Source organism: Lepidochelys kempii, chromosome 8 (genome assembly GCF_965140285.1).
Source record: "Lepidochelys kempii isolate rLepKem1 chromosome 8, rLepKem1.hap1, whole genome shotgun sequence".
In the NCBI taxonomy this organism is placed as follows: Eukaryota; Metazoa; Chordata; order Testudines; family Cheloniidae; genus Lepidochelys; species Lepidochelys kempii.
The window spans coordinates 30,888,178-30,904,218 of record NC_136387.1 but is presented as its reverse complement, the minus strand read 5'-3'; the positions used below and the strand labels follow the sequence as shown (position 1 = coordinate 30,904,218).

At 41.4% G+C, this 16,041-nt stretch overlaps 1 protein-coding gene across 1 annotated transcript in view; it reads right to left on the bottom strand.

Annotated features, from left to right (window-relative positions):
• DOCK2 (dedicator of cytokinesis 2) overlaps positions 1–16,041 on the bottom strand; it is a 501,344-nt gene that overhangs the window by 435,553 nt on the left and 49,750 nt on the right. Inside the window, exons 7-10 of the mRNA XM_073355961.2 lie at positions 14,828–14,963; positions 12,278–12,432; positions 6,013–6,094; positions 67–202 (exon numbers count right to left, since the gene is read on the bottom strand). Coding sequence (XP_073212062.1) covers positions 67–202; positions 6,013–6,094; positions 12,278–12,432; positions 14,828–14,963 — 509 coding nt within the window. The remainder of the gene's footprint in view (positions 1–66; positions 203–6,012; positions 6,095–12,277; positions 12,433–14,827; positions 14,964–16,041) is intronic.

Below are 16,041 nucleotides of genomic sequence, written 5' to 3'. Positions count from 1 at the left end.
ATAAATGTAAATGGGCTGTGATTAGAAGGAAATTCTGCAAATAATTTTAAATGAAATGATTGTTACCTGCCACACCAAACGGCCGTCGCAATCCTTGAGTGCATTTTTTCATATTGCTCTCTTTTAGATCCATTCTTCCAACCCGGACTATTTGACAAATCAAATAAACTTTGTCTCGGTTAAGATCTTTGTTTCCAAGATCCTAAAAATAGATGACAAGAGGATTATTAAAATATGGACCATTGACATTCTACAGCAAATGAAATTTCAACAGGGCCCCTAGTTACAATACCAATTGACAAGAAACAGAAAAAGAAACTAAGATATACTCAGGGAAGGAAAGCTATGATTTAACATTGTCCTAACAAAGTTGACATTTTAAATGATACAAAAAGGTAAGGAAAGAGAGGGAGAAAAGCATTTCCACACAGCAAGAGCTACAGGACAGAGTATCCTGATATTATAAAGAAGTTGTGAGTATGGGGAAACAGAAGAGGCCAGTGCTAGACAACTGGAAGGAGATAGAGGAAGGATAAAGGAGAGAACCATCCAAAAGTGTTCATTATCATTAGTACAAACAGGAAATCACCCATCCTAATTGCTACTGCAGTGGTTTTCAAACTTTCTAGGCTGTATACTCCTCTCCAAATAATGTGGTCTACTGTATACACCCATCTGAGATAGGGTCATAATATACCTATGATTAGATTGCCAAGTCTTACGAAATAAATTGCTTTGTTTGCCATTACAGGATTTCTCTCACGCATCCCAGTTTGAAAACCACTAAGCGCCTCCATTAATTCAAAGAGGCTGGCAGTTGTACAACCCATCAAATGCAGCTGCTAACCCAGCACCCTGAATAATATAACATCCCTGCCAGCCTAAAGTTAAGCTAATAACTGTCTTCCTCAAGACCTCCCCCCCAAAAGCCCAGACAACTCAAGCCTCCTCAAATGTCTGAGCAAATAGATGGTCTCTGCAGCATTCCCTGAAGGTGAGTGAATATGGGCTAATTTCAGACCCAGAAGCATGGGGAGTGATCTCAAGTCTCTCTCCTTTCATCTAACAAGACTCAGGACTGAGCATCTCCACTGATCCCAGTTGTGGCAATATTACATGGGGGAGAGGCAGTCCCCAGCAGACAGTCCCCAAAACATTTAGGGTTTTATAGGTCAATAGCAACTCAGACTCTGCCAGAAACAGCAGGCAAACCACACTATTCCTGGAGCATTGGTGTTATATGCTCACGATGCGTAATAACCAGTCAAATAGTTGCACCATCATCAGTTTGAGTAGATTTAATTTACGATTATGATAAAGCTACTGTATGGCTTAATTTACTACATGCATTTAAGTAGTCAACGCACAATGTTGTAAAGAAGTATTTATCATGGTATTTTGGCCCACATCCAGAGAAACAGCCTGACTGCAATTTGGGAGTGCAGTCAGAAATGGAACGTAGAGTTTCATTGCTTCTGATGAGATTCGCAGTCTTTGCAATTTATTCTAATGTTACTGAAAACTAAAAAATTATCCTCACAGCACAACAAAGAACTGCAAGTCAGAAAAGTTTCAGAAACTGTGTAGGATAAGCATCTAAGAGCTTGAAAACTCATACAAATATCCTGAATCTTCAAGACTTGGGATAGATTGTGAGGACAGACTCAGTCATAAGATTTCTTTCACTTCCACTTACAACAGGAAAGGAGAGGATACAGTTATTGTTTAGTGGTTGCCTGGTAGCAACTAATATCATTGGGATTGCACAAGACTTGAATTTATATCCTTGTTCCCCTGTCTCTCACACTCAGCAAGTTTTCATGAAGTCATTTTTAGTTTGAAAGTCTCATGTTTTTGGTCCATAGCTAACATTTTGAAGCAAAATCTCTTCAGCCATTTTTCAGTTCAAAAAAGTGGAAAAAAAATATCCACTTTCTTTTTCCTTCTCCAAATGTGACACCCCAATTTACCAATCACTGGATGGAAACTCCACACGTAACCAGTTCCAATTTAGAAGTACATCCAAGGCAAGTTTGGGGAAAAAAATTGGGACGGGAGTTGGGAATGTATGCCCAACTGAAAATAAAATCATTAAGCACAGTCAGTGTTGTCTGCAAAGTTTTCCGCCTTCCCAAAAAGGCCAGCTCCCTTTATGACATCACACTAATCGTCAGAACTTTCTAGTCTAGAAAGCTCAGGGGTGGACTGGGCTTCCATAAATCAGGGATTATTTGCATGAGCAATAATATGTCATTTTAATGCAGTCAAATCATGGCCTTAGCATCAGAAACAAGGAGAACACTACAAGAATGGAAAAGCTACAGGTCCCATAATTTTAGGAGATCTTGGCCATTCTTTCGGCTCCCTAGAAACTTCTTGCATTGAAATAGTTTAATTCTGTGTCTAACTTTTTCTGTTGTCAACTAGTAAGGCTAAGTTTTAGCAGGGTATTTTTAGTAAACAAAAATTCACATCCTGTGACCCATCAATGGCTTTTATTATAAATACCCCTACTAAAACTTAGCTGCTCCTGGGGTCCTGAGGTGCTGCTGCTCTGGGAGACCCTAGGGTGCCAATAGCTGGCCCCTGCTCCAGCGGCTGAGGCTGACTGCTCAGAGCCAACTGCGGAAGTCCCAGAAAGTCACGGCATCCGTGACTTCTGTGACAAACTCGCAGCCTTAGCAATAGGTTTCAGAGTAGCAGCCGTGTTAGTCTGTATTCGCAAAAAGAAAAGGAGTACTTGTGGCACCTCAGAGACTAACAAATTTAGTTGAGCATAAGCTTTCGTGAGCTACAGCTCACTTCATCGGATGTATTCAGTGGAAATAATACATCAGCCTTCAAGTAAACTGATGTGCTGCTGCCTTTTTAACCCAGCCTGCAGAAGGCTGCCCTCTAGCTTACATTAGCAGAAGCTCAAGTCAGAACTCACCATGCCCCCATCTGTGATCAGTTAATTAAGTCTGAACTCTGACCCTTCTCCCAGTCAACTAACCTTCATGAGAAGCCAAATTCGAAATCTAACAGGGAACATTTAAAATATCAGAAAAGGGCAAATTTCTTTTCTTCCCCTTCCCTCTTCTTCTTGAAATTAAAAAACACCAATGTATGTAATGTTAAGGCTGTGTAATTAAAGTAAGTCACAAAATGCTGAAGTACAGCAACATATACTCATCCATGTTGTGCACCATATTTATTTATTTATTTATTTATATTTCATGGTACACTTTCAAATTAACTCAAGATAAATATTTCTGCTTAATTTAGCTTAACTATCTCAATACTTGTACTTGATTTGGCTTATGCAACTTCATCTCACAAATAGGGCATTCAGGCATTTATTTATATCGCACCATCACAGTGCCCAACACACTTCCAACACAAAGCTCTTATACATGGTGATACCATCTCATTCTCAGGAAAACGCTGCACAGGGCAACAGTGCATGTGAGGAAAGAGGAGGAGATATTTCACATTCTGTGGGAAACGGTATGTTAAAATGAGTTTCAAAGAAAGGACAAAAAGGGTATTCAGGTTTCCCTCAACTTCAGTGAGCTTTGGATCAGGCCCCTGTTATACATGAAATTGGAGACTTTTCCAAATAATGCACAGACCTGAGAATGAGACGAGACAAAAGATATCCATATATTTTTTCAGCAATGTCCAGCATTGCTAACACCAGTGATTCTAAATAAAATGGTGAGGGCGTTGGCAATCTACTCACCCAAGAGCTAGTGCTGCAAAAGCTCCTGAATCTAAAAGATACTCTTTATTGTAGACAGGGCTAAAGGCATCAGTCAGAGGGGCTATCATAGATTAAGTAGGGGTGTAGTACAAAGATTTAAACGTATATGAGAAGGAAGATTTTGCTCTGGTTCAACTGAGCTTTTAAGCACATTCATCATCACTCCCATAACTGCATTGGTTGTTGGGGTACCATCACTGATGAGCAACCAATTGTCTCCACCCCTGACAATTGTGTGTCAGTGCTTGAGTCTCTGCAATGTCCATTCGTGTCCATTCTTTTATGTTGTCAATCCATCTCTTCTTCTGTCCACCTCTTTTTTCCTGTACTGTCCCTTGGAGGATGATCTTGGATAGGCCAGATAATCTTGTTACATGACCATACCACTTCAGCTTGCGCTTGTTCACTGTCATCAGGAGGTCTTCATATGACCCAGTACATTGGGTGATGATGTTGCAGACCTCTTCATTAGTGATGTGGTTTAAGTAGGAGATGCCCAGGATTTTAAGTAAGTATCTTCTCTCCTATCTGTATTTTCCATTCAAATTTTGCCTTAAGGGTCCACATCTTGCGTGCATACAGAAGTTTCAGTTTGGAAGTTCTTATTTCTCCAAAATGGCTTTAGCTTTGCCACTGCTGCTGTTATTTGCGCAGTTCTTGCCAGAATTTCTGCCTTTGATCTTTCATCAGTGAAATACTTGAACTGTTTCACTGTCTCCAGCTCTTGTCGACTGACAGTGATATGTTTCAGAGCGGTAGCCATGTTAGTCTGTATCAGCAAAAACAACGAGGAGTCCTTGTGGCACCTTAGAGACTAAGAAATTTATTTGGGCATAAGATTTCATGGGCTAAAACCCAGTTCATCAGATGCAAAACCACTTTCCTGTTGTGCCATTGATGAGAACTGCACTGCTGGCCTTGGAATACAGTTGTTTAATGATTGGAATAAGCTTACAACCAACACTGTACTTCATGGTTGCCCAGAGAGCTTCATGCCATACTCTGTCAAACGCCATCTTGAAGTTAATAAAGACATGGTAGATGTCTTGCTGGTGTTGTAAGTACTTCTCACATAGATCATGATAGTTGAAAATCTGTTCTGTGGTGCTTCTTCAGCATGAAAGCCAGCTTGTTCTTCAGCGATAATATTCTCCGCTTGTGGCTTCAATATGACTTTCAACATCACTTTAAGCACATTAAGCCCCACTAAAGTTAATTGTGTGTACTTAACCCCAGTTTAACTCAGCAAAACATTTAAGTCCAGCTTCAAGTTATGATGCTGAGAATTAGGGTTTGAGTAGCAGCTCTTTCAGTAGACTAGAGACACACTTGGAAGAGACATTATAGAGCCTCAAAATTATCTGGTTCTAAAAGAAAAAAATTTTCAGAAATTCTCTCCTACCACAACTATATCATCCACCACTTTTTTTCACCTCTGAGTATTTATGGACATTATGTAGTTTACACCCTTAACATTACACTGAAAATAATTTACGAATATATGCATGGTTGTTTATCATTTTTAGTAAGTTCCCATTAACCGTGTAAGGAGAATTTCCAAATATGAAGGCTCTTCCAAGGTTCCTCAGGTTCATTTGATTGGGGAAACTAAGTCACTATGTTGGTTAGATAATTTTTTCATTAATATTCAGTGACACTGATTTAGTGATGTCTTCATCTCTTTATATATTTATGTCATGAATCACTGGTTACTGTTCTGCAATATGAATGCCTGATTGATATCTACATCCCCCTGCTTATTATACAACATCTGTCTACAGGTTTAGTACTGAAATTCTACTAGATTTTGATATTTGCATCAGTAATGGTATGAACATTAACTTTTGCCAAATAATTTGACAAATCAGAGACATGAATAAATGTCAAACAGCTTCATCTAAATAATTTCTGTCTGTCCTACTAGGTCATTCATATACCCTTTTGCTCATATAACCATAAGCAGAGTGCACAAACATCCTCCATCTTAAAATTATTACTTGTAATGAGCCAACTTAATTGGACTTGAAGTGAAAATCCTTTAAGTAGTAAGACCGGTTAATCAAACATGACATAGTAGGAAGCAAACTCAGATCCAAACAGAGTTAGTTTGCAAATGCTCCTCTCCATTTAATTACTCAGGCTAACTTCCTTTCTGAGGTCATTCAAGCCTTCCCCCAAAACACAAAAAATTCTGGGAGTGATCATCAGAAATGAGAATCCTATTTGCAAATTCAAAATCTAGTCAAATATGAAAAATGTTTACTCACAGTGAACACCACTTTCAGATTGTTGAGCATATCAATCTCCTTTGGAAAACCTTTACTCCCCCATCTCACCAAGTAATTCTCACTGTTTAAAGAGAGAAAGAAATAATTTGTTAATGTCATTTAACAAAATTCTTCACCATGTGTTATTAAGTACTGTAGTACTGCTTAATACAAAACACATAAGAGAATACCATACAGTACCACATCTTTAGATTCATTATGCATGATTTGACCATTTCCCTCACTCTTCGCATTGTTCCAGTCACTGAACGTTTTTTCCTAAGTACACATCCCAAAGAAAATATTGTGTTGCCATTTTTGTGCCCAAAAACAGGGATCCAAAATCATTTTAAAACGCTAAGCAAAAAAAATTCCATTTCTATTGTATCTGAGTAAATATGAAACATCATCAGCCCCATTATCATCAATTTTTAATATTTTGTTTTTGACTATTTGAATGTATAGGCTTAAAACACAGAAGACTTAATCATTTGTCAAAATATGTTGTAGGTTTATGTTTACAAGTCCGGCTCCTGCACATGTGCCGAAAAGTAACCAGCATCTCTCACTTCTTGCAACAATGCATGAATGAAAAACAATTAGAAGCCCAATCCATCACAGTACATCCACCAACCTCCCAAGATTGTATAAGCGCAGGTGGAAATATCCAAGGGAAAGCACCTCTCATTTGAAAGCCAAAACAAAGAAATGAACTTCATCTTCCATGGAGTAAGTCCACCTCAACAAAGTATTTATGTAATTATGATTACTTTTTTTTTTTTTAAACCACCTCAAATTACCCCTCGGAATGAACTACCAAGAGAAGTGGTCAAGCCTGACTGTAAAAACCTCTAAAGGAGGAGATTCCACCACCTCCCTAGGTAACCCATTCCAGTGCTTCACCACCCTCCTAGTGAAAAAGTTTTTCCTAATATCCAACCTAAACCTCCCCCACTGCAACTTGAGACTATTACTCCTCATTCTGTCATCTGGTACCACTGAGAACAGACTAGATCTATCCTCTTTTGAACCCCCTTTCAGGTAGTTGAAAGCAGTTATCAACCCGCCCCCCACCATTCTTCTCTTCCGCAGACTAAATAATCTCAGTTCCATCAGCTTCTCCTCATAAGTCATGTGCTCCAGCACCCTAATCCTTTTTGTTGCCCTCCGCTGGATGCTTTCCAATTTATCCACATCCTTCTTGTAGTGTGGGGCCCAAAACTGGACACAGTACTCCAGATGAGGCCTCGCCAATGCCGAATAGAGGGGAATGATCATGTCCCTGCTGGCAATGCCCCTACTTATACAGCCCAAAATGTGGGTAGCCTTCTTGGCAACAAGAGCACAAGGTTGACTCGTATCCAGCTTCTCATCCACTGTAATCCCCAGGTCCTTTTCTGCAGAACTGCTTCCTAGCCGCTCGGTCCCTAGTCTGTAGCAGTGCATGGGATTCTTCCATCCTAAGTGCAGGACTCTGCACTTATCCTTGTTGAACCTTATCAGGTTTCTTTTGGCCCAATCCTCTAATTTGTCTAGGTCCCTCTGTATCCTATCCCTATCATCCAGTGTATCTACCACTCCTCCCAGTTTAGTGTCATCTGCAAACTTGCTGAGGGTGCAGAACTAGTTATCTCATCATAGAAGGCAATTGGATTAGTCAGGCACGACTTGCCGTTGGTGAATCCATGCTGACTGTTCCTGATCACTTTCCTCTCCTCTAAGGGCTTCAGAATTGATTCCTTGAGGACCTGCTCCATGATTTTTCCAGGGACTGAAGTGAGGCTGACTGGCCTGTAGTTCCCCTGATCCTCCTTCTTCCCTTTTTTAAAGATGGGCACTACATTAGCCTTTTTCCAGTTGTCCGGGACCTCCCCTGATCGCCATAGGTTTTCAAAGATAATGGCCAATGGCTCTGCAATCACATCAGCCAACTCCTTTAGCACCCTCAGATGCAGTGCATCCAGCCCCATGGACTTGTCCTTATCCAGCTTTTCTAAATACAGTAACTTCTCGATTAATGTTGTAGTTATATTCCTGAAAAATGCAACTTTAAGCAAAACGATGTTACTTTCCCATAAGAATTAATGTAAATAAGGGGGAATAGGTTCCAGGGAAAAAAAAGGTCACCACACAAAAAATTATATACATACACACACATATATACACACACAGTAGAAGTTTTAAACAAACAGTTGAATACTATACACAGCAATGATGATTGTGAAGTTGAGGTGTTGAAGTTAGTGTGTGGAAGAGGGTGGGATATTTCCCAGGGAATGCCTTACTGCTAAATGATGAACTAGCACTCGGCTGAGCCTCAAGGGTTAACACATTGTTGTTAATGTAGCCTCACACATGACAAGGCAGCGCGAATGGAGGGAGGGGAGACAGCATGACAGACAGAGACACACACCATGTGTGTGTTCGGGGGGGGGAAGGGAGAAGAGAGAGAGAGATGTGCATTGCCCCTTTAAGTATGCTGACCCAACTAAGTACATTGCCTTTAAAAAGATCAGGAAGTTGAAACAGCAGCTGTGGGCTCCATCCTGAGCCCTGCCCTGTCCCCACCCTGCTCTGTATGGAGAAGGGGTAAGCTGGGGCAGGGGCAGTGGGGAGGGGGACACCCTGACATTAGCCCCCTTCCCACCGCCACACAGCAAGCAGGAGGCTCCCAAGAGCAGCTCTAAGGCAGAGGGCAGGAGCAGCACATGGCAGTGCGGGGAGGGACAGCTGAACTGCTGGTAATTGGTAGCCTGCTGGGTTGCTGCTGCACAGGGAACTTAGGGGAGCGTGGAACTGATTAGGGGCTGCCAGTCCACCCTGGTTCCTAGCCCCCACCAACTAGCTGCAACTGGCTGCTCTTCCTGCAAGTAGTGGACAAAGCAGGCAGCCGTCAAGCAACCATTATAAGGGAGCATTGCACAACTTTAAATGAGCATGTTCCCTAATTGATCAGCAACGACGAAACAACATTAACCGGGACGACTAAGTGAGTTACTTTAGTCCTAAACCACTTCTTTCTCCACAGAGAGCTGGTCACCTCCTCCTCATACTGTGCTGCCCACTGCCATAGTCTTGGAGCTGACCTTGTATGTGATTTGGTCATTTGTCCAATCTTCCACTTCTTGTAAGCTTCTTTTTTGTGTTTAAGATCAGCAAGGATTTCACTGTTAAGCCAAGCTAGTCGCCTGCCATATTTACTATTCTTTCTACACATCAGGAAGGTTTGTTCCTGCAACCTCAATAAGGATTCTTTAAAATACAGCCAGCTCTCCTGGACTTCTTTCCCCTTCATGTTATTCTCCCAGGGGATCCTGCCCATCAGTTCCATGAGGGAGTCAAAAGCTGCTTTTCTGATGTCCAGGGTCCATATTCTGCTGCTCCCTTTCTTCCTTGCGTCAGGATCCTGAACTCAACCAGCTCATGGTCACTGCCTCCCAGGTTCTTATCCACTTTTGCTTCCCCTACTAATTCTTCCCAGTTTGTGAGCAGCAGGTTAAGAGCTCTGCCTCTAGTTGGTTCTTCCAGCACTTGCACCACGAAAATGTCCCCTACACTTTCCAAAAACTTCCTGGATTGTCTATGCACTGCTGTATTGCTCTACCAGCAGATATTGGGAGGCTGCAAGAACCACGGCCTGTGATCTAGTAACTCCTGCGAATTGCCGGAAGAAAGCCTCGTCCACCTCATCCCCCTGGTCTGGTAGTCTATAGCAGATTCCCACCACGACATCACCCTTGTTGCTCATGCTTCTAAACTTAATCCAGAGACTCAGGTTTTTCTGCAGTTTCATACCGGAGCTCTGAGCAGTCACACTACTCTCTTACATACAATGCAACTCCCCCACCTTTTCTGCCCTGCCTGTCCTTCCTGAACAGTTCATATCCATTCATGACAGTACTCCAGTCATGCGAGTTATCCCACCAAGTCTCTGTTATTCCAACCACATCGTAATTCCTTGACTGTGTCAGGACTTCCAGTTCTCCCTGCTGGTTTCCCAGGCTTTTTGCAGGATGATCAGTGAGTTTTCTTAGTATGAGTCCTCCCCTCTTGTGCTCTCCTGCTCATGCTTCCTCCTGGTATCCCACTTCCCCACTTACCCCAGGGCTTTGGTCTCCGTTCCCCAGTGAATCTAGTTTAAAGCCCTCCTCACTAGTTTAGCCAGCCTACTTGCTAAGATGCTCTTCACTGTCTTTGTTAGGTGGAGCCCGTCTATGCCTAGCAATCCTCCTTCTTGGAAACCAGTCCATGATCAAAGAATCCAAAGCCTTCTCTTCACCACCACCTGGTAACTATTCATTGACTTCCATGATTTGACAGTCTCTACCCAGGCCTTTTCCTTCCACAGAGAGGATAGACAAGACCACCACTTGCACCTCAAGCTCCTTTATCCTTCTTTCCAGAGCTACGTAGTCTGCAGTGATCCGCTCAGTCATTCTTGGCAGTATCATTGGTGCCCACATGGACAGGCAGGAAGGGGTAGCGATCCGAGGGCTTGATGAGTCTTGGTAGTCTCTCCGTCACATCGGGAATCCTAGCTCCTGGCAAGCAGCACACTTCTTGGCTTTCCCAGTCAGGACAGCAGACACATGATTAAGTCCCCCTTTGGAGGGAGTTCAACCACCACCACCTTCCTCCTCCTTTTGGGAGTGGCGGTCGTGGAACCCCCATCCCTATGCATGTGAACAACTCCCAAATGAAAAAATGGCAATGCTACTACATTGTTCTCCTTCTGTACATCCTTGAATTTACCTGGTTTCAATACCTACTAATTTCTCAACAGTGACTAGAGAGTGTGTGTCCTATTAGCGCAGTTTATTATACTTAAAATAATAGTTTCAGTACTTCTTTTTTCTCCTCTTGGGCCCCATTTGTTTGTTTTTCACCTCCTGTTGCCTTCATGTGCCTGGTCAGTGAGCTCCTTGGCATTAGAGGCTGTCTTCTTTATTACATGTGTGTACAGCACCTAGCACAGTAGGGCCTATAGGTGCTATCCCGTTACCAACAACCACCACTCTCCCACCTTCTTTGTAGCAGCAGAAGGCCTTGCCCAGAGTAACTGATTGAAGAGGGTAGTAGGATATGCACTGCTACAAAGCCACAAAAGGCCAAGATCTCAAGGGCAAAGAGCTGGAACTCTACTGGGTTCCCCTGCACCCAGCATTTAGGGATTTGCCCCTTTTAAATTTTACCCATTGTTTGCTGTCTTCCCATTCGGAAAAGAGAAAAAAAGTCTCCTTATGCAAGTTTACAGCACATTGCTAGTTTTGTCAAACTTCTTCCCAAAAAACACACAATTCGTCAAAGAATGAATCCAGTACAGCAATCTTCAAATCTGAGAACTTGTCAGATTAATTTATAACCCAAATATAAGAATTGCTCAATAGAAAGGGAGCATGTGTGTACGTCTTATGTAAGTGTTCTGTCGCTCCAGTCCTGATCCTAAAATCCAGTATTATTTGATTCTCCTATATGGTCCTACATATAAACATAATCCCCTGCTTTTCCCATCAATAGAATTTCTTCCATACTAATCACCTAGGCATTGGTAGTCAAGGTGATGGAAACTCTCATAATTAAACACATTTTAGCTGTTGATGGTCAGATGTTTGTATTCTCCATTGCCTGTTGCAAAAGCTTCTGTTTTGGCAATGAGGCAAAGAAACATTTTTCACAGCAGCAAACTGTCCATTTACTGAATCTCTGTAGCTGCCTCAAGGTTGTCTGCCTACCAGCGATAACAGTGACCTTGACTTTTATTTTTGTACACATTTGAACAAACAGCTCAGCTTCTGCCCAAATGCGTTACTGTTTTGATTGAGTGGTTAAGGCTGGACTTAGACCAATCATACTGAACTCACAACATTTGATGCCTCACTTGCTACATCGACTGCAAGTAGTTATTCCAAACGAAGACTGAACAAACTCTAAAACTGACTTAACATTTCATTAATCTTTGCTCAAGAAATCCTACACAATGTGGAAGTCAGCCAGCTCTGAAGCAATATCAGCAGTCACTTAAGATTTCAGAGCACACTCAAGCCAAGACCATCTGGTCCATTTGCTCTCAATATAGTTTAGTTGTTTGCTATTACACAATACTCCAGCCTAGCATCACTAGATTCCAGCAGTGCATGTGGTTTTTCCTTCTAAAACTTTCTTTTACAGTTTTCCCCTTTGTGTGTACATTGGACATTACACTCCCTCTCCAGTTTGAGCAACTCACTTTACTATTCATTCTCCCGGGGAAAATAATATAGCCTACCTTATAACTGTGTGTTTCTGGGGATCATATAATGACATGAAGAGTTCTGCATCTTCTCCTATTCGGCATACAAAATTTCTTACAAAGACGTAAAGGCTGTACGTGGGGGATGAGGAGATTCGGGAGTATGTTCCATAGTCCGGTTGATCCTTTGACTACACACAGAAAGAGGAAAATTATTAATTCGACCAAACTAATTTGAATGCCAGCAAGACCTGCACTTACTGCTCTATACTCAAGGTTTGTCTGAAAATGGCCCAGTTCTGCTCTCAATTTAAGGAACATAGTGGGGTAGAATTTAGCCTAAAACATTTATCACACTTTACAGTCTTTCCTAGCACCTAACCACTACTCCATACATTCCTAAAATGCTGGACGGTGCATAAGATGTTCACTCACATACACAGCCTGTATGAACAAGGTGATGAGCGGTGAATCTGTTCCTGGACTGTCCTTAAAGTAAGTATATATGAGACCCTCTGATGTTTTAATCAGTGATTGCACCTTGCACTACATGTTTAAAGAAAGAATACAATACATTCTCTAGAAGTGACTCAGGTTAGCAGGGCTTTAATCTGTCTTGTATTGCTTAGTGATGACCTTTCCACATTTGGGAAGCACTGTTTATTCAACTGAGCTTCTGACTGACAAGGAATGTGGTGTTAAATATTGATTTACGATGCATTATTCATGGTAGTCATGATTTGGAGATTTCATAATTCACTCAAACATTTTGTTCTTCTTTAACATATGCCTCATTTGATTTACATTAAAAAGAAAAGGAGGACTTGTGGCAATGCTCAAATAAATTGGTTAGTCTCTAAGGTGCCACAAGTCCTCCTTTTCTTTTTGCGAATACAGACTAACACGGCTGTTCCTCTGAAACCTTGATTTACATTGTGATCAATAAGAAAAAAAAGACCAAACCTTATGTCACTTGATAGTTCTTGGGATAAATTTAATATTTATAAAGACAATGAAGTGTAATCATGTGAGCCATGTTTTAAAATGTGACTGCAGATTATGTGTGTGCTCTGATCATGTAGACCTTGACATCATCAGCAAGCATGCCAAGAGTTGTTAAGTTTACCCACTTCCTCTCTCATACGCATTCAACCTTTTGGCAGAGTCAGACCAACTAACTGGCAGCAGCTTATATCCCATGGCCAGTATTTTCAAGACTTGGTATCTAAATAAAGCTCCTAAGTCCCAGGTAAGTGGCCAAAATTCAATAGGAGCAGCAACTGGAAAACACATTCCAAACTATACATATAAAATGACGGAGTCTAAATTAGCGGTTACCACTCAAGAAAGATATCTTAGAGTCATTGTGGATAGTTCTCTGAAAACATCCACGCAACGTGCATGGCAGTCAAAAAAGCGAACAGAATGTTGAGAATAATTTAAAAAGGAATAGATAATAAGACAGAAAATATCATATTGCCTCTATATAAATCCATGGTACGCCCACATCTTGAATACTGTATGCAGATGTGATCACCCCATCTCAAAAAAGATATATTTGAATTGGAAAAGGTTCAGAAAAGGGCAACAAAGTATTAGGGGTTTGGAATGACTGCCGTATGAAGACGAGTGGGACTTTTCACCTTGGAAAAGGGACGAAGGAGGAATATGATAGAGGTCTATAAAATCATGACTGGTGTGGAGAAAGTAAATAAGGAAGTGTTATTTACTCCTCCTCCTAACACAAGAACTCGGGCCCACCAAATGAAATTAATAGGCAGCAGGTTTAAAACAAACAGAAGGAAATATTTTTTCCACACAACACACAGTCAACCTGTGGAACTCCTTGCCAGAGGATGTTGTGAAGGCCAAGACTATAACAGGCTTCAAAAAAGAACGAGATAAATTCATAGAGGATAGGTCGATCAATGGCTATTAGCCAGGATGGGCAGGGATGGTGTCCCTAGCCTCTGTTTGCCAGAAGCTGGGAATGGGTGACAGGGGATGGATTACTTGATGATTACCTGTTCTGTTCATTCCCTCTGGGGCAGCTGGCACTGGCCACTGTCAGAAGGTGGGATACAGGGCTAGATGGACCTTTGGTCTGACCCAGTAGGCCATTCCTATGTTCTTCTGCTCTAATTCTACAAACTAGCAGTTGTGGAAGTCAAACCACATCAGAGGCTAGCCATTCATTTAAGAATCTTATTTTAGGCATTGAGATTTGACATCTTTGCCCAGGTATTTAATCCAGTGCCAGTCATTAACACTCATGTCTATTCTTCAGTTGTTGGGTTAGATCAACAGTTGCCCTTTTTCATCTTATTCAATGCACAGAGAAACTTGCTGAAGTCACTGTTAGGCAAATTTTGACAAAGTCTGGTAAAACAAAGTAAATATTTACAGCTAAGGTGACATGTTCCATAATTTATCAACTAGGGATCAGAAACTGCTCCTTTAAATTGGTGGCAAAACTTCCATTGGTTTTACTGGGAGAAAAATCAAGTTTAAACAAACAGGTAACACCCTGTAAACTGAATTAACATTTTCTGAAAGGAAAGGCCAATTTTGGCAAATTGTTCATACCATTTCTTCTTTAATTCGCTCTGTAATTTTATTAGTAGCTTCTTCATGTGCATGAAATAGGCTAATGACGCTGGTTTTATCTGGATCCAAGATATTTCCATCTTCATCTCTAACTATTAAATCTAGCTCAAGTATCCTGTGGAGATTGAAAAAAAATCACTCCATAAAATGGGATTATTCTCTTCTCGAACAAATTACATTCAACTGACAGTTTTTGAAATGGGATTCATAATAAGCTGCTTGGAATGTTGAAGCAGTCAGTTCAGTTTAATAAAACAAGGAGAACATACATAATTTAAGTAATACATCTGATGATGCTCAGTATCTTCAACAAAAGTAAGGAAAAAAAACCTAAACATCTTTCCTCACAGTTTTTTTCAAGCTTTGGTTTTCCCTTTACATACCCATATTAGGGTTTTATACTGCCACCTATCCTTACAGCATCCAAATGCCTATCGTGTAAAATAAAATTGAGCAATAGCCAGACCACGAGTTGACTTCATGAAGACTTTGCCTCTTCTTCCTTATTAGGGTATAAGCCTTCCCCAGTAGAGTGATGAAGTATCTCTGTCTGTCCCCTCCTATTTCATGTCACTCTGTTCTACCCTCTCAGTGTGCTCCATTTGGCTTCAACCCTTTCTGCCAAATTCGATTCCTCTGCCAAACATTTCCCACCCTCTCCATTCTCCTTGGTTCTTTCACAATTGTCTTGGAACTCTCCTCCTCTCCAGATCCCTTACCCACTGATTCTCCCCTCCACCAAGATTGAGACCCTGAGTAGAGAAAAGGGGAGGCACTCTCTCAAGACTCCACACTCTCACCATAGGGTGTGTCTTCCATATATAGAAATCTGCCCCCTTCCAGGTTCTATCTTGTTCTTAGAGCCCTGCTTTCTTTGGAACAAACACAGTCTGTGCCCCAGCACTATTTTTCTCACACCCCAGCAACCCCCAGTGACCCATTCTGCCCCTAGCACCTCCTCACTCCTCTTTTGTGCCCACAGCAATTCATCACTCCCCCCTCTCAGACGGGCACCCTCCACCCCCAACACCTGAGCCTCCCCCAGGGCTGACAGATTTAAATTCAAAATGTTAAATTACCAATTGTCATTCGCAAAAAGAAAAGGAGTACTTGTGGCACCTTAGAGACTAACCAATTTATTTGAGCATAAGCTTTTGTGAGCTCTGTAGTTCACGAAAGCTTATGCTCAAATA